This window comes from Myotis yumanensis, unplaced genomic scaffold (genome assembly GCF_028538775.1).
Source record: "Myotis yumanensis isolate MYYU_CA2020_CCGP unplaced genomic scaffold, mMyoYum1.0.hap1 SCAF_13, whole genome shotgun sequence".
Lineage (NCBI taxonomy): Eukaryota > Metazoa > Chordata > Mammalia > Chiroptera > Vespertilionidae > Myotis > Myotis yumanensis.
Window position 1 is genome coordinate 23368813 of NW_027223764.1, and position 18657 is coordinate 23387469.

Genomic DNA, 18657 nt, shown 5'->3' on the forward strand with positions numbered 1-18657 from the left:
ACCATTACTCTTTCCTGTTTATGACTATACTGTTGTAGTGGGAAAAGAGCCATATGAATGAATGGTGTGGTTGTGTTTCAGTAAAACTTTATAACAATAGGCAGCAGGCCTTTGGGCCATAGTGAGCTAACCAGTGGTATAATATATACCAGGTACAATTCTAACTACTTTATATGTATTATTTAAACCTCTTAACCCAAAGAGGTAGACACTTTTATTACTTCTACTTTACAAATGAGGAAACAGGAACAAGTAGATTAAATAGCTGTTAAGTGGTAGAGCTAAGAAGTAAACCTAAACAGTGTGACTCCAAAAGCTGCACACGTTTGCACTGCAGTATACTGCTTCTTTACTGTACCATAACCTCTTTTTCTGTTTTCTGTCGGTCATAGGAGATACCTATCTATCTATCTATACACACAGATATAATTAATTTAGATATCTTTTGGCCTGGCATCTGTAACTTTTAAAAGTAAAGAAGATTGTTCCTAAATAGATAAATTGGTAATTGTTCAAATGTATTTTTAAGTACCTGGAATCTTATAAGGAGAGAAAAAGCTATGATAATGGGAATTAGTTTTATTTTTAGGTTAATAAATGTCATTATGTCAATTGTTGGCTCTGGGTTTAGATTTATATACAATTTAAATAATGTTTCAATTTACTCTGGCATAAATGTAATGTTTTTTCTTGTCAGTTTGGATTTAGGTGGAGAGTAGAAAAAGAAGTAATTTCAGGAAAAGGTAATTCTTTTCTTTAAAATTGTATATTTTAATACGATAAGGTTATTTTGTTATATTATTGAGTTGAAGTCATTGGGTAAGATTATTCCTAATGTATACAGTGAATAATTACCCACAAAAATAAAATTAAAGAAGGTATACTCATGTATTACTAGCAGAGGTCAAAATAATTAATGCTTTAGATTTTTACCTTTAGAATTTTTGCTTTTAGAATATTCAATTGAGGATAAGTAGAAAATGTTTAGAGTTAAAGATTTAACTCTAAAGTTAAATATCAACTGGTGAATACTTGACTTTTTCTCTTTGTCAATTTTTGGAATAATGAGTTGGTATTACTGTATTCCAATCAAATCAACATTTTGAAAGTAGAAATTAAATATCACTTTGAGCCTAATAAAATTTTTGGACAGGCTAGTTATTCTTTTGGGGAGTCACTAAGATTGAGCCCAAATATTTACTCTTACAACAAAAGAACAGACATTTGGTAGACAGTCAGTAAATGCTTTTTTCATGCATTGTTGTAATCTATTCACAAAATTTTTCTGAATACTTAATATCGCTACACTGTCATGCTATAAAATTCTCTCTTTATCGATAATTGCATTTTTAATTCCAATAAAAATTAATGTTAATGCTCTGAAAACTTCAGAGGAGCATTTAGGAAATAATTTTAAGTTAATGACTTAAAAAATTTATAACTGAACATAAAGGTTACATTTTAAGTGAGTAAACGTTTATGCCATCAAAGTGGTTTATATACATCTTCTATAAATTTGAATGTCTATGACAGGTGTGAAATTGGACACGCAATTAAGCAGTAGGAATTAAGTTTAAAGCTTTTTAAGCTTTTCTTGATACCACATTTTAGTTTGTTTTCACCTAAAACAATGAGATATATTGAAATGTCTATCACATTTAAAAATGTTTGTACTTTCATTGAATAGAATTTTCAGATGATGGTACATAATGCTGCTTTTTAAAACCTGATGGACATTCTTGAAATTAAATTAACTGAAGAAAAGATTAGTTGGGAAGGGGAGAGAATGCTTTTGCTATGATTTATAAAGGTACAATTTTTGTTGCTGTTTTAACAATAGAACCATTACTGAACATGTACAGAATAAAGTATTCTTTTGAAATAAGTAAAAATGCCAATTTAGAAAAGTTATCAGCCTTTTGGATTGATAATTTTCAAAATTCATTTTGGTAATTTAATTTTTATGAAAAGTTCAGGTTCCTGCTGGTGCCAATTATTAAGATACAAGTTTTTATTTGTTTGTACAAATAAAAGTTTGATCTTGGTTTTTTTTTTTCTGTCTAAGTTAATATTTCTTGAGTTTCTGCCTTCCCTCTCTTGGATCATCAGTATTAGTTCTTTTTTGCAGAAGGTTTTAATGTACAATGGATATGATAATGTGGTATTGATTTTAGTGTCAAGTGATTCTAAAATTTAGAGCATTGGATTTGATTACTTATTCTGTCTACTTCATTTCAAAGTGCTAGGATTTTTAAATATGCTTTTAATGCCATTTTATGCTGATACCTAAAATAAATGCCATTATGTTAATACTTAAAAATATCAATTGTAATGATATTATTAAATATTGAAAAGGATTCACCCAGATGTATGTGCATGTACTTTGGAAAATATATTTATTCTTTTAGGGTATTAGTGAGTATATATACTCTTTCAGTATTACCATTTTCCAAAGTATAAGATTCCCTAACAGGGACACTAAAACTCTCTCTGTAAATATAAACAGTCTATCTATTGAGCAAAAATTCTGTGACTGATTTTTTTAAATCAATTTTTAAAAATTGATTTTGGAGAGAGAAATATTGATCTGTTGCCTGCCACACGCACCCCAACTGGTGATTGGACCCACAACCTCGGTATGTGCCCTGACTGGGAATTAAACCCACAACCTTTTGGTGCATGGGAAGACACTCCAACCAGCTGAGCCACACTGCCCATGGCTGTGACTAATTTTAAAAAATATATATATTTTACTGATTTCAGAGAGGAAGGGAGAGGAAGAGAGAGTTAAAATGTTTAGAGTTAAAGGTTTAACTATAAAGTTAAATATCAACTGGTGAATACTTACTGCCTCCTGCATGTCCCCTACTGGGGATCGAGCCCGCAACCCGGGCATGTGCCTTTGACTGGAATCGAACCTGGGACCCGTCAGTCCCCAGGCCAGTGCTCTATCCACTGAGCCAAACCAGCTAGGACTGATTTTTTTAAAAACAGTTCTTTCAGCTTTTTAAATTTATACTTGTATACACATTTGTTGAACATACTATAATTATTGTGGTCAGTTGCTTATTAATGCTGCTTTGTAGAACTAAGAATTTATGTATGTTAAGAGTAAATTTCAGCAATGATACCAGATTAGATAGAATATTGTCACAACTATCATAGTTAATAATTCCTTCCTTTTTTGCAGGCCAGTTTTTCTGTGGAAATAAATACTGTGATAAAAAAGACAACTTAAAGAGTTGGGAAGTTAATTTTGGTTATAACGAGCATGGTGAAAAGAGAAATGCACTTGTTAAATTAAGTAAGTTGACTCTAGAGGATTCATTTCTTCAAAGTTTATCTAATAATTTAGATTTTAAAATATATGGACTAATTTAAGACTCAATTCAAAATTTTAATGTTTCTTCCTGTAAGTGCCCTTTTTCTCAGAGCTTCCCAAAGTCAGTGTTTGAGCCAAACAGTTTTGTATTCTCAGCAATCTGGTGGCATTTGGGTGAAACAGTTCTAATGTTAAATGTAATGCCATTGGTAAAGTGAAGACCTCTTCCCATTAACTTGAGAATGTCACCAATGCAGAGTGCCATGCATAGTATCAGAAAAGGCAGTGTACAATCTCACATTAGCTGATAGCTATTGTTGTGGTGCGGGTAATAATAAATACACTCTTTGTGTCAATAAAGAAAAAGCTTTAGGAAGGCATAATTGTTCTTTATATCAGTCTTAAAAGCTTAGGGTTACCCCCAGAATATAGTAGTTTCTCTTAATATGCATGTTTTAGAATCTATTATTCATTCTTTTTTCCCCCCTAAGCTGGTATTATGTCAGCTTCTCTTCATCATATCAGCAGCCTTCTCTAGGACCTAAATAATGTGCCTTCAGAGTGTTCTGCGTACTCCAGAAAGAAGTCATAAATTTCCCCGTATGCTACCGAATGCGCACCAGTACAGACTGGTTTCTGAGTTCCTCCTAAAAGTGCTTGCTCATGAGGAAAAGTCAACTAGTCTGAACTGAGGTGAAGACAAAACAGGAGGCCACAATTGTAGAACTTTTTGAACAGCCCTCTTCCATTTGAAAACTCCTAGAGCATTTCACTATTGTTATCAGATATCTTTGATGTGAGATACACATTAATGCTGCCTATTGCTTTTAGAATAAATTGAGGGTGCATTTTTCTGAAGTAATGTTAGAATTTCAATTCCTCAAGCATTCTAATATTATTTTTATTATATATATAATATGGAAAGAATTGTATTGCTTTTTCAGATTATTTGTTTCCTCTCATCGTAAACAATATAAGGGAAAATGAGAATTTATGATACTCAAGGTAGAGTAGCAGTGCAGTTATTCACATTCAGCAGTGTGACTTTTTTCCCTTTTTTAGGATTATGCCAAGAATGTTCCTTTAAATTAAATTTTCATCACAGGTAATATGATCTTTTAAAATACTATTTTTAAGGTTTAGTAGTTTTGGACATAGTCACTTATCTGCACTGAATGTTTAAATGTAGATTTGAAGGGGTGATGGTTTAATTAGTTGATTACATAGAATGTCGGCATCACTTTATGGCCACATAAACGAGAGAACTGGAATGGAAATTCGTGGTGCCTTAATCTAGCCAACCAGTTTTAAATGTGAAGGCTTGTGCAGGATGGTAGATAGATCCTAGAATTTTTAGTTTGGATTCAATGTTCAGATACCATGATATTCTTAGAAACTGTATTATAAAGCAGATCTTCATAATGTGATTCTTATGTCTCATTTAAACTGTGTTTTAATTGGAGTTTGTCATTCATAGCAAAGGATTATAAACCTCTATGTTAAAATCAGGTTTCTACCGAATGAACTAGAATGTGTCTGCATATTGAGTAGGGGAGGGCTATCAGTATTCTGCAATGTGCAGTCGATGTAAGATCATGGGCTTTGAAATCAGTCCCCTGTGTATTCCTCTCAGCTACTCCACTTTCTAGTCATCTTCACGAGCACGCTACTTAACGTCTGCAAGACTCAATTTTATCACCTCTAAAAATTAGGATACTAAGGTTATTATGGGGATTACATGAAAGTGCATGTAAAGTGCTTGACACAGTGCCTGGCATATGGTAAGTTAAACATAGTGGAGTCCCTGGCATTGAAGATGTTCAGACAAAATCAGTGTGACCTCTCAGGATTGTGGTGGTCAGGCCTCATGTTCTGAATAACAATTGAAAGTCTAAGAGTAATATTCTACAATTTTATAAAATATCAAAGTTAGTATATTAATTTTAAAATCAGCTCTATTATAAATGTGCCCTACCTAATATTTTAGCAATTAAATATTAAAAATAAATATTACATAATTAATATTTTTTTAAAAATAGATTTTTATTGATTTCAGAAAGGAAGGGAGAGAGGGAGAGAGAGATAGAAACATCAATGATGAGAGAGAATCACTGAATATCTGCCTCCTGCATGCCCCCTACTGAGGATTGAGCCCGCAACCTGGGCATGTGCCCTAGACCAGAATTGAACCCGGACCCTTCAGTCCATAGACCAGCGCTCTATTCACTGAGCCAAACCGGCAAGGGCTACATAATTAATTTTTTTTTAATTTTTAAAATTAGCAGAATTTTTAGATTACTTGAATAGGCTAAACCATTATTTTCCCTCAGTATCAATGATACTGAACAATATCAAAGACTTTTATTTGACCTTAACTTTCAAACTTTGTTTTAAACTTGCAATGATTCTTATGAGAAGTAAAAAATTATTACTGTCTTAAATAGTATTATATAATGTTTGGCATAAGAACCTTAATTTTTGGAAAGTCTAATAAGTTTCTTAAAAGTAATGATCTCTGTTGTCTCTTCATCTTCCTTTCTCTAAGTTTCAGCATTTTCACCTTTTCCTATTAAATACTGCTTTTTTTCACCAATTAAAATCAATTGCTTGACAACCATGGCACCGATAACCTTGTAAACCTGGTCTCGAAGAAATAAAGCTACAGCAGTAAAAAGATAAATGGTCTAAAGTAGACATATGAGTTAACAATACGTCCTTCCACCCTCATTCTATAATTGTTTTACTAAATGGTGTGGCAAAAGTAGGTTTACAGTTGTGAGTACATGAAACAGAGTTTATTCTTGTATATTTATTGTTGCATTGTTTTCCATACAAACAACTGTAAACCTACCTTTGCCCCACTCTGTATATTCTTTAATTTTTAAGAGAATTTTGTGTTTATTGGTGGTGTAGAACTATCACCAGTGGATTCTTTTTGTTGTATTTGTTTTTCAAAGTGTAGGTAGATTTGAATTATTTGAAGAGAAATGAGATTTGTAATTTTCTTTTAAATAGCTAACTAGAATATAAAAATAAGGAAATCAGTAAAACTATGATTTATATTTACTAGGTTTGTATATAGAACTTATAAACAATAATTTTTGTTCCAGAATTTTCAGGCATTATTATCTTACTGAATTGTCCTAAATAATATACTAACCTAAAATACTTACACTCTCATTTAAGGAAGTACTTTAACTTATTTTTTTTCTCTCATTGGTTTTAATTTTTGTAAAGGTCAGTTGAAAAAGTTAACTTTAATTTTATATTGTTCAACATAAAGGAGAAAAGAAGTTAAGTCCAAAAAAAGGAAGGACAGAATCAAAAAAGATTGTGAAGAGTCACCACATAAAAAATCCAGATTATCTTCTGAAGAAGGGACCTCTAAGAAAAAGGACAAAGGTAAAGGGGAATTAGGATATGATATCTACTCATATTTCTGAAAATGAAGTGTGATCTTCCATATGTTTCACATGTAGAATGTAATTGGTGAATATGTTTAGAATTCTGTTTTATAGTTGTTGAAAGGAATCTGATTGGAGAATTTAGATATGAATTTATAGTAACTTACAGGAGTTTCAGGAATAAGATTGGTTTTGATTCATTTTTGGCAGATGGTATAATATTTTGCAAAAAGCCTAATTTCTGGATTTGTCACTTAAAACGCTTGTTACCTTGAGCAAGTTACTGAACTTCTTGAGTTTTACTTTCCTTATGTAAGTAGGGGTGTTGTTAATATCTAGCCTCTGTACAGCTTGAGCTTATTGTGGAGAATCAAGTAATCTGAAAGGCACTTTTAACACTTTAAAACAGCAGTCGCCAACCTTTTGGGTCTGCGAACCACCAGTTGGCGACCGCTGCTCCAAAGGTTTCCTTTAACCAGCGGTCGCCAACCTTTTGGACCTCACGGACCACCAGTGGTCCGCGGACTACCGGTTGGCTACTGCTGCTTTAAAATAACACATAATCTATAAGTCAGTATAAAATTATAACACTATGATTTCAATTATGGTCTGATTTTCTCACTAGCTTATGACCTTGAAATGATAGAGATTGATATGTGTCATCAGAATCTAGCATGGTGCTGTGCACATACACTGAGTAAATAATTATTAAATTCAAATTCATCAATCTGTCACTTCTTCCTCTGCAGTCCTTAGGCCATTGATGGTGAACCTTTTGAGCTCGGTGTGTCAGCATTTTGAAAAACCCTAACTTAACTCTGGTGCCGTGTCACATATAGAAATTTTTTGATATTTGCAATCATAGTAAAACAAAGACTTATATTTTTGATATTTATTTTATATATTTAAATGCCATTTAACAAAGAAAAATCAACCAAAACAATGAGTTCGCGTGTCACCTCTGACACACGTGTCATAGGTTCGCCATCATTGCCTTAGGCTTTCTAAGCCTTCATTTCTTCATGTGTAAAATGGTCATGATAATAGTACCTAGCTCATAGAATTGTTCAGAAGTTGAAATGAGATAATACACGTAAGCAGTTTGCTTGGTACTTTCCACATAATTAGCTATTATGAAGGTTACTGCCAATTGCTTTTTCAGTCCCTAATAGAATCAGATTGGCTATAACTTAGAGTATTCAGACTTAAATTAGGTAGATAATGGTAGATTGAGTTAGATTCAGTCTAATGTTAATAAATACTTGAACAGGAGAGGGCTCCCTTGCTTCAGCTGTGAAGATCTTTAGCTAGGTTACATTCTTACATGTATTTTTTTCTTCTTCTGCTTGCATACTATGCTATATGTAAGCATATGGTATTACCCAGTTTTAGACTTGGTAAAATTGATAGATTGAAAGGAAAATACTATTATTCTATTGTTTATTGAGAAATGGTATTAAACCAGAATGCCTTTTTGTCTCTATCTTAATCATTAACTCCAAAATAAATTTAATTAATAAATGTGAAAATATCATTTGAGCTTTAAAAAAATTTTATATACTCTTATGTGCTAGTAAAATATTTGAAAATTTTGTTGCATTTGTTACTGTATTATATAATATTGTTGCATTCATATCATAGTATGATACCATGTTAATCACTGCATATTCCAAATTAAAGAAGAACTAATCCCTTGTAAAAATTTATTCATTACCTTCAAAACAGGTAATTAGGTAACTGGATACTTGGGATCAAGATGGGTTGCACCATGCATGTGATCTTCCTTATAAATATTTTTTCTTCAGTGTTCCATATTTCAGTAGATGGCAGACATTTCTGTTAACCCAATTAATAATATCAGAAACCTAGGCATTATCCTTGATGCCGTCTTCCCCCCCCCCCCCCTTTCATTATTTAAGTTTAACTTGTCACCAAATTCTATCAGCTTTACCTGGGTATATATTTCTCAAGTTCTCTCTACCCTCGTTTAAACTACCATGTTTTCTCATCTAGACTTCTGTTCTATTCTCATTACTGGTTTCTTTACTGTCTTGACTTCCCACCTTCTCTCCAATCTGTTTGCCATAATGCAATGATATCCTCTTGTTCTTAGGATAACAACCAAAATTCTAGACAAAGCCCAAAGGCTCTAAATAATCCTATATAATAAAAGCCTAATATGCTAAGTGTCCAGTCGTCCGGTCATCCGTTTAACCAATCAAAGCGTAATATGCTAAGGCCGCTCAACTGCTCACTATAATGTGCACTGACCACCAGGGGGCAGACAATTGACCGGTCAACCAGTCGCTATGATGTGCACTGACCACCGGGGGACAGATGCTCCGATTGGTAGGTTAGCTTGTTGCTGGGGCCTGGCCGATCAGGACTGAGTGAGAAGGGCTGGACATGCCCTGGTGCCCTCCTGCTGTCCATCCCTGGCTGGCCAACCTCCCACGTCCCTCCCCAGCCCCGATTGTGCACTGGTGGGGTCCCTTGGCCTGGCCTGTGCCCTCTCACAATCCAGAACCCCTCAGGAGATGTCGGAGAGCCAATTTCGACCCGATCCCACAGGCCAGTCTGAGGGACCCCACTAGTGTACGAATTCATGCGCCGGGCCTCTAGGCTTATATACAAGGCTTGTTTCTCACCACTCTCCACCTCACTTTCATACTTTACCCATAGAGCCATTTCGTTTCTGGAAATTCCAAACTTTTTAAAATTTAGGGACTACATAAACACTATTTCCTCTCTTCCTAAAACTCCCAGTCCCATCCTAACTCATCCTTCAGGTCTAAGCTTAAATATCACTTCCTCATTTTTTTGGTTAATTTTTCTTTGTTAAATGGCATTTAAATATATAAAATAAATATCAAAAATATAAGTCTTTGTTTTACTATGGTTGCAAATATCAAAAAATTTCTATATGTGACACGGCACCAGAGTTAAGTTAGGGTTTTTCAAAATGCTGACACGCCGAGCTCAAAAGGTTCGCCATCACTGGCATAAGGAATGAGAAAATGAAAGACTTTGAACATTGTTTCAAGCAAGTTCAGGAAAAGAAAACCAAACAGAGTGGAATTGAATTATCTTTTTCTTATTTATTCAGAGTGTCTTTGATAGCAGAGAGTATAGGATATAGTTCTTTTTTTTTACAGCTTAGGTGATATAAAGTAGAAAATGACTTTTTAACAAACTTAATAGGAAAACCAGGTGGTACTCTTTACTATCTTCTTATTGGAACGCTCTGGAACTAGATTGATCTTGATGTGATACTCTCTTGCTAGACCACCTTAATATGGCCCAAACTTGAATAGCAATTAATAAATGCTTAATATCACAGCTGCATTTAGACTGTTGATACTCCTTCTCAAAACAATCTACTTTTTTGATTTCCTTACTGTCTTCCTGGCCTCTCCTCATCTTTTTTGACTACAGTTCCTCCTTGTTCTTATCCTTAGATGTTGGAATTGCTCAGGCTATTATAGAACTTCCTTCTTTCTCTGTTCCTTCTGTACGATCCCATCTATTCCCATAGCTCAGGTTACTGTTACATAAAATGTTACATAAGTGGATGTTTGGATCAATTGATGGATGGATAATTGGATGGCTAGGTGGCTGGGTGAATGGAAAGGATGTGTAAGAAAGACAGATCAATAGCTTGACTTTGAGGACCAGTCTGCTTTGGCAGGTATGAGCAGAACTTAGGTAGACTGAGTTGACAGGAACTTCAGGACCTTACCCCTCCCACCACCACCCCATTCCCAAGCTCAGTTCCTTTGAAAGGCCTTTCCTGACACCCTTCACCCCACTCTTCAGGTAAGGTTAAGTCCCTATTACACATTTCAGTAGCGCTCCTTTGGAAGAACTCACTGGATAACCATTGTAGAACTGAATATTTTAGTTTTATGACATAATTGTACATGTGATTTTCAATTACTGAGAATTCTCACCTGTATAGGATCTTTGGAAAAGTATTTTGAAAAATGAGTATTTATTTGTAAACAGCTTTCAGATGTTCAACATATGTATAAAGTAGTGGTTCTATTGTAGTGAATCTATGGGGTGTTTTTTTTGTTTGTTTTTTTTAGTAACATGAGATTGTTTTTATAGGTATTCATTATTTTTTAAGCTTTGTGCTAGATATTCCAGTCCATATGAAGGCATAAACTGTCCCTGCAAAGAACCTAACATTTTAATTAGGGAGATAAGTCTAAGGAATAAGGAACATGAAAGATTGGAAGACCATGAGCCTCTTTTCTGTAAGACTATAATGTAAAAACTGTTGGGAAGAATTCTGGTTACAGCTATGACTGTTGCACTACTGCAAGAGGATTCTTAACAAAACAATGCTGTTTCATTTTCAGGACATTCATCCTCAAAGAAATCAGAAGATTCTGTAAACCGTAAGTATTAAGTATTTATTTATTTAATAAAAATATGTAGATTCAAGTTATTTGCAATTTGGGTTTCCCATGAATTATGACCTGCTCTAATGTAAATTAGTTTTTGTTTTTGTATTATGTGAGAAAATCATAGAAAAGACCATATGTGTATGATTTCTTCCCCAATTTAGAACACTTAAGTTTCTTAATTTAAGTATTAGGAGAGCATTAATTTATTTTCTATGAATACAGTAGATACACATTTCAATTTTACATTATGAATTATGAAGGAAGAGAAATGGAGGGATGGGGTTGGAGGTGGATTAAGATTTACGAAATGTTGCTTATGTTGCACGGGACTGAGTTATCTCTGTCGTTTGGTAATTTTGATTGATCAAATGAAGTTTGTGATTTGTGCATGGAAAGCAAATGGTTGTTAGTTTTTTAGTAAGTCCTATGGTTTTCACAAGATTGGATCAAACCAAATTTATTGAATATTTGCTACAAGTTTTATTATTTTTTTCCCTGCAACATTCCAAAAAGTATTCACAATGACTTACAAAAATATATACAATAGGATTTTAAAAAATTTATCTTTATTGTTGAAAGTGTTAGATGTTCCCATTTTTTCCCCCATTGACCCTCTCCCCCCAGCTTTCATCCCCTCCCCAGGCCTTCACCACACTATTGTCTGTGTCCATGGGTTATGCATATATGTATATAAGTTGATCTCTTCTCACCCCCTGCTTCTCTTCCCTCTGAGAAACTTCACTCTGTTGCTTGCTTCCATGTGTCTGGGTCTGTTTTGTTTGTCAGTTTATTTTGTTCATTAGATTCCACATATAACGGAGTTCCTGTGATATTTGTCTTTGACTGGCTTATTTTGCTTAGCATAATACTCTCCAGGTCCATCCATTTTGTCTCAAAGGGTAGGAGGTCCTTCTTTTTTATAACGGCATAGTATTCCACTGTGTATATGTGCCACAACATTTACTCTTCCCGGCTCAGTGTTCTTTCACTGCAGTTTCCGAAGTAACTTTAACTCAAAGTAATCAATATGGCCTTGTAAGATATCTTGGGGCGGCCTGCCTTGGATGCTAATGGATGACTGGTTGGCAGAACTAGAGCCCATGGATAAAAATTGTCCTAGGACAGAGTTTAGCCTTAATTTAAGGGAGAAATTGTCAATTAGAACCATCTGAAGACAAGAATGGAGGATTGTGCTGCTTCAGGAAGTAGTGAGGTGTTCAAGTGTAAATTGGACAGCCACTGTTGCAGTAAGAGACTCATTCCATGGGTAAGGGTTGGATTAAAGACCTCCATGATCTACTTCCAACACGGAGAGTCAATGACTTAAATTCTGATCTCCACTTGCCATTAGCTTTGCATCGATTTCACACTGATGCAAGAGTTTCATTTTGGCCCTAACCAGTTTGGCTCAGTGGATAGAGCGTGGGCCTACAGACTGAAGGGTCCCAGGTTCAATTCCGGTCAAGGGCATGTATCTTGGTTGTGGGCACATCCCCAGTAGGGGGTGTGCAGGAGGCAGCTGATTGATGTTTCTCTCTCATAAATGTTTCTAACTCTCTATCCCTCTCCCTTCCTCTCTGTAAAATATCAATAAAATATATATTTTTTTAAAAAGAGTTTCATTTTGTATTGCCCGTTGTAAAAATTGTTATTTCTTTAGCAACACTCTTCCCATCTCTGGTAGGTTGTAGCAGTTATCATAGGAATCAGTTTAATTAAAAATAATAAATATAATTCTATTTTAAAATTATGACAAAATAGACATTTTTCAAAATCAATCACCCTATACTAGTCAACTAAAAATGATCAAATATTAAAAAATGTATTATAAGGCAATAAAATTATATGCCACAAAGTAACTACAGTAATAATTAATTCTTCTCTAAATATCACCATTAGTTTAAAAAAAGAATTGACACAAATTTGGCCTGTCAGTATAGAATGTAAATACAGAATGTCCTTTAGTTAAACACCACAAAAATAAAACTACTGATTTGCCACGGTGGTTCTAGCCTTTTACCTGTTGAACTTTGATTCTTGAATCAACATGTGTATCTGAACTTTGTTCCTAACTGAATCTGTTCTGGCACACATCCTAACAAAAAATGGATCAAAAAGGGGGGTGGGTACATTTCTAACGATCTACATACAAAGGTGATAACATTATAAAGCCTCTGGAGCAAGATTGCCACTCAGTAACAACCAGTGTCCCAAACTGAATATGCGAGAAGAATCAAGTCTTAGTTTTATGGGGGGGAAAAAAGAAAAAACAACAACCAAACACACACAAAAATACAGGAAAACTAATTAGGCTGAATCAAGTTATTACTACGATGTAACCCTGTTAATGATGTAAGAGAACAAATTCTACAATGCCTTTGAAAGTGGACAACTACTAGTAATTTAAAAGGCCTTAACAACCACTTGCTCTCATATTCCTTCTAAAGAGTATTTCCCAGATTCCAGATTTCCTACACCAGTTTTCTGATACCAGACAAGAGGTCACCGGTTTGATTCCCACTTGAATCAGGCTCGATAGCTAGTAGGGGATGTGCAGGAGGCAGACGATTGATCATGTTCCTCTCTCACCGATGTTTCTATCTCTTTATCCCTTTCCCTTCCTCTCTCTCTAAGAAAAAAAAAAAGAAAGAAAGAAAAAAATCAATAAAAATGTATTTAAAAATTTGATATAATAGACATTTTCCCATGGTAATACATATAGATATGGTAAGGTCTTTTTAGCAGCTGTATAGTATTTATTAAACCAATCTTTAATCCCTAATTGGTGGGGATTTAGGTTGTTCACTTTTGTTGTTATCATGTCATGAACATCTTTGTACATATATTTAAGGTGCTTATTTTAAGTAAATAAATTCCTAAAAGCATCATTGCTGGTCAAAAGGTTATGTATATTCTAAACTAATCTGTATTACCAGATTTTCCTTAAGAGAAAGTTTACAGAATTTTTACTCCTAATAAATAACGTATGAGAATTCCTGTTTCTTCACTGAAATAGGCCTCTTCTCCTTAGTGTACTTTCTACAAAAATCTTAATTTACATGTCTTATGTATGACCAAAAAAAAAAAAAATGAAACTAAATTAAAGACAACCACGTATAGTGCAAGGGATAGTTCCCTTATAAGAGTTAATATTGTAATTACTACTTTAACTCAGTCTAACAGAAAAGTTTTCCATGAGACTTTAAATCCTTGGTCTTTTTGCCAAGACTCTTTGGTATATCTCAGGTTATTTATTTATTTTTAGAAAGAATTTATTGGTCTGGAAGAGTGAAGTATATTTCCAGAGAGCCATTAAAATTGAAGCTAAACTGCAGTTAAATCTGAAGTTAATTTAATTGCATTGGTGGGTATTTCAAAATGTGTTTTAAATATAATACTTATATTTTTAAAAAATCTCTTTTAAATGAACAGGAAACTCTGATGAGGAAGAAAGTACCTCAGAATCTGAACTTTGGAAGGGCCCACTACCAGAGACCGATGAAAAATCACAGTAAGTTCTAATATTAATAGAATATGCACACCTTTACATCAGTTTAGGAAGCTCATGAATGTCTGTTTAATGCCAAGGACCACTTAGCCTGGTAAGATCAGAGTTTATACCCAGCCGTTGTTTGCAGCCGTGAACCAACTTGTTCAGCTTCCTCTTGGTAAGTCTTTCCTCAGCTCTAATAGATGATGACCTTCTGGTTTCTGCTTAGATTCCTTCAGAGAAGGGTTGTTTTCTAGCTTCTAGAGCAGTCTGCCAATGATGTTTTGATTATCGTAAACTTGTACTTGAAGACATATACAAGTGTAATGTTTACTTGCCAACAACCTTTGCCCCAAAGACAGGAGCTGTCTGTATATGGGATAGAATGATATCAATTCTTTTCATCTACTGGGATGTTCACCACTTGAACTTTATCTGTTAAAAGAGGATAAAATGATATATATTGCATAGAGTTTATTATTAAAGGTTGATGAAATAAAGAATGTAAAGCTGGTACAATACCTACAAATATAGTAACTGCTCAATAAATTTTAGTCTCGTGTGTGGTCATTATACATCACATTATTAAAAAGTTGTTGCTATAAATAAAATATTGCTATGTTAAATTATTGGCTAAACTTTCAACTGTATAACTTCCCCTTGAATAGCTTTACAGCTGAAAATAACAGAATAGGTTTTAGAGTTAACTCACCTTTTTAGACAATAAAGACACTTGATTAAATCCTAAGAAGGCTTTTATAATCCAGAACTCTTTGTGACTTTATAAAACTTGACATTGATCAAGTACTGAACATCTGAGTACACCCAGAGATTTAGCTAATTTTACTTATTTAAGTTCTTACTATAATTTTTAAAATTCTACTGCATTTTTCTGCCATGCTAGGGGAAAAGGACAGTAGCATGGGGAATACCAAGTTGCAGATAATTCTTAAATCAACTTTATCTGATTCTGTAACTTTTTTTCAATTTTGACATAGTTGTGAGGGCTTTATGAAGTCACAGTTTTTTAAAACCAAATGATAGAGTCTTATTGTGAATCTCTGATCTAAAAAAGAACATTTTCTAAAGAGACTGGTACACCAAATTTGACTATTCAGCTTGATACCCCATTCCCAGAAGGAAGAAAAGCAACTTTGTATACATTTAATCCTTACAGCAACTCTATGAGGAAATGTAATGTTCTTTATCTTACAGAAAAGTAAACTGAGCTCAGAGAAGTTAACTAACTTGCTCCCGCAGCTAATAAGTGACAGAGTTATGGCTTAAACACTGTCTGACTTGAAAACCTGTACAATTTCCACAGTACTACTCTGGCTCCTAGCATTAATATTTATTTAGTACTTTATAATTTTTATAGTATTTAAACACATTAAAATATAATTAATATCTCAGAGTTCTATTCTTTGTTTTAGACATAATCTGCTACATTTACTATTTTACTCTTTTTTTAGTAAGAAAAACTTGAAGTTTAAATATATTTTCCCTAATGCTAGGAGTAAGACTTAAGTATTTCTTTAAAATAGTTTATTTTTCATTCATTTATTTTTTTTAAATGTATCTTTATTGTTGAAAGTATTATAGACATTACCCTTTTCCCCCCTATTGACTCCCTCCTCCCTGCACCCACTCCTTCCCCAGGCCTTCACTGCACTATTGTCTGTGTCCATGGGTTATGTATACATCATTCATTTCTTGATCACAATATAATTTAATATGAGAATGAACAGAGAAGTTATAAAGTGAACCAAAAAAGTAAAGAGAAGAAATGACATAAGTATTTCAAAGTAAAATCTTAGGCAATAAATACATTGAAGGAGAGGTGCTAACATATAAAATATTTTAATTTCAGTCAATCTGGGTATAGTTTGGGTTGTTCTAGAAGCTAAGAATTATTTAATGGGTGAATCATGAAATATATTGGCATGTAGAAAAATCAGCAAGTATGTTGAATTAAAATATTTTTATTAATCTATGTCACCTAGTAATATTTTTTGTTTATTTTAATCAATTTGTATCCTTTTTTTAAAATAGGGAAGAAGAATTTGATGAGTATTTTCAAGATTTATTTCTGTGAAATGGAAGAAAGAAGCCTACATTCCTTAATGTAAAAATATACTTTGAGACTTTTCTGAAATGTTTTATCTACAAGTTGCAGTTTGAGTGATTTGTCTTTGGAAATAAAAATTCAGCCTCTCTCAAGACGTCAGATGCTTTGGAAGTTCGTTAGTGTTATTGGAGACCCTTTCCCCATCCTTTGAATATCTCTTAAGTTGCTTATCTACAACTCTTTCATCATAAGCTCCTAGAGGATGGGGCTAGTACACTGTACAGATTCCACTGTTCCTTGGTTTTGGGGGGTTTTCTTTTACTTATTCATGTTTATCTTTCCTTGCCTCATTATTAGAATCTCACAAAAATCATTAAGTAGATTAAGTATATCTTCATCTTCTTTACTTTCATTTGATACACTGGCATCCCTCTTTTGAGCACCTGTTTAACATTACTACCTATTTCTAGCTGCCTCTTTTTTCCCCCTTACCTTTCTGTTGCTTCCTTCTCACCTCTACCACTGAAGGGAGTTAGTTATAATCAAATTTGATTTTTCAGTGTGTGTAATTTATTATAAAGCAAATACCATAGAGAACCAAATAATGTCCCAGTAGTCTGATACAGAGGATGTGTTCACAAAAGTTGACTCCAACAGAGCTTACACAATAAAATAATTTAACTAAATAATACAGTGTGCATAAAATAGGGCTTGTCTTAGATATAGTCATGCAAGTATGGATATACTTTATGCACAGACATATTCTAAAATGTAACTTCTTAACTGGGGGTCCACACCTGCAAGAGTAATTGGTTGTGTTGCAAGAAAGCTAGGCACTCCTAGAATCTGTAAACTTCAGTGTCTATGTGTTTTTGGAAGGAAGGCTCCATAGTTTTCATCAAATTTTCAAAAGTATTTATTGATTAAAAAAAAATAAAGACCCAACTTTTATAAAGAGCAAAGGGGTGGATAGAGAGGAGAAGATGCATGATTTGATTAATAAGAGTGAGGACATTTGGTATTGCAAGTATGGTCAATGGACAACTTCATTTGTAAATTTAGATCATTATATATAATCACATCTAATCCATTTATACATAACTAGAGGCCCAGTGCATGAATTCGTGCATGGGTGGTGTCCCTCTGGGTGGCCTGCGGGGATCGGGCCAAAACCCACAGTCCAATGCTGCCAGCAGCTCCTACCTGTCGCTCCCGCTCATGCCAGCCCCACTGTGCCTGCTGTGGGTTCCTGCCCAGTCAGTCCCGATTGGGAGAGGCTCGCACCGTCGCAGCAGCACTTGCCAGCCATGAACCCTGTGTCTGGTGTCCTCCTAAGGGGAGTGGCCTGCAGGACTGGGCTGAAACCAGCTCTCCGACATCCCCCAAGGGGTCCTGGATTGCGAGATGGAGCAGGCTAGGCTGAGGGACACCACCAGTGCACAATTGGGACTGGGGAGGGACCACGGGAGGGCTCCAGGGTGTGTCCAGCCCTTCTTGCTCAGCCCTGATTGGCCGGACCCCAGCAGCAAGCTAACTACTGGTTGGAGCGTCTACTCCTGGTGGTCAGTGCACATCATAGCAAGTGGTTGAGTGGCCTTAGCATACCATTAGCATATTATGCTTTGATTGGTTGAACAGTTGATGTGTCACTGGACGACTGGACACTTAGCATATTAGGCTTTTATTATATAGGATGGTAAATCATGGGAGTCATATTTTTAAGAAATCTTTGAAAAGGCCTCAAGATGATGAGTTTAAATACTGATTTTCCCATAGACCTATTTCAAATTTGACTATAGTGCAGTCAGTGGTGTGCAGTCATTGGTTTGGGATATGAAATGTACTTACTTATACTTACTCTTAAGTGAAGTTCCTACTTTTGCAGACCTTAAGAGGTGGCACATTTCTTCCCCACAATTCACTTTCTAGTGAATGAGGAAGGGAAGTTGTTTGAGCTGACT

General features: G+C 34.5%; 1 protein-coding gene across 3 annotated transcripts in view; it reads left to right on the forward strand.

The window, feature by feature from the left end:
• The window catches only part of LOC139021879 (protein FRA10AC1), a 28251-nt gene extending 10907 nt beyond the window's left edge, over nt 1-17344 (forward strand). For 2 of the 3 annotated variants that reach the window (XM_070432684.1, XM_070432685.1), the window contains exons 9-15: nt 698-743; nt 3191-3304; nt 4385-4427; nt 6606-6724; nt 11091-11129; nt 14571-14649; nt 16681-17344. In XM_070432684.1, coding sequence (XP_070288785.1) covers nt 698-743; nt 3191-3304; nt 4385-4427; nt 6606-6724; nt 11091-11129; nt 14571-14649; nt 16681-16723 — 483 coding nt within the window. In that variant the 3' untranslated portion in view covers nt 16724-17344. Of the gene's footprint in view, nt 1-697; nt 744-3190; nt 3305-4384; nt 4428-6605; nt 6725-11090; nt 11130-14570; nt 14655-16680 lie in introns of those variants that run through there. The other variant, XM_070432686.1, reaches the window with a different exon arrangement.
• The last annotated feature ends 1313 nt before the right edge of the window (nt 17345-18657 follow it).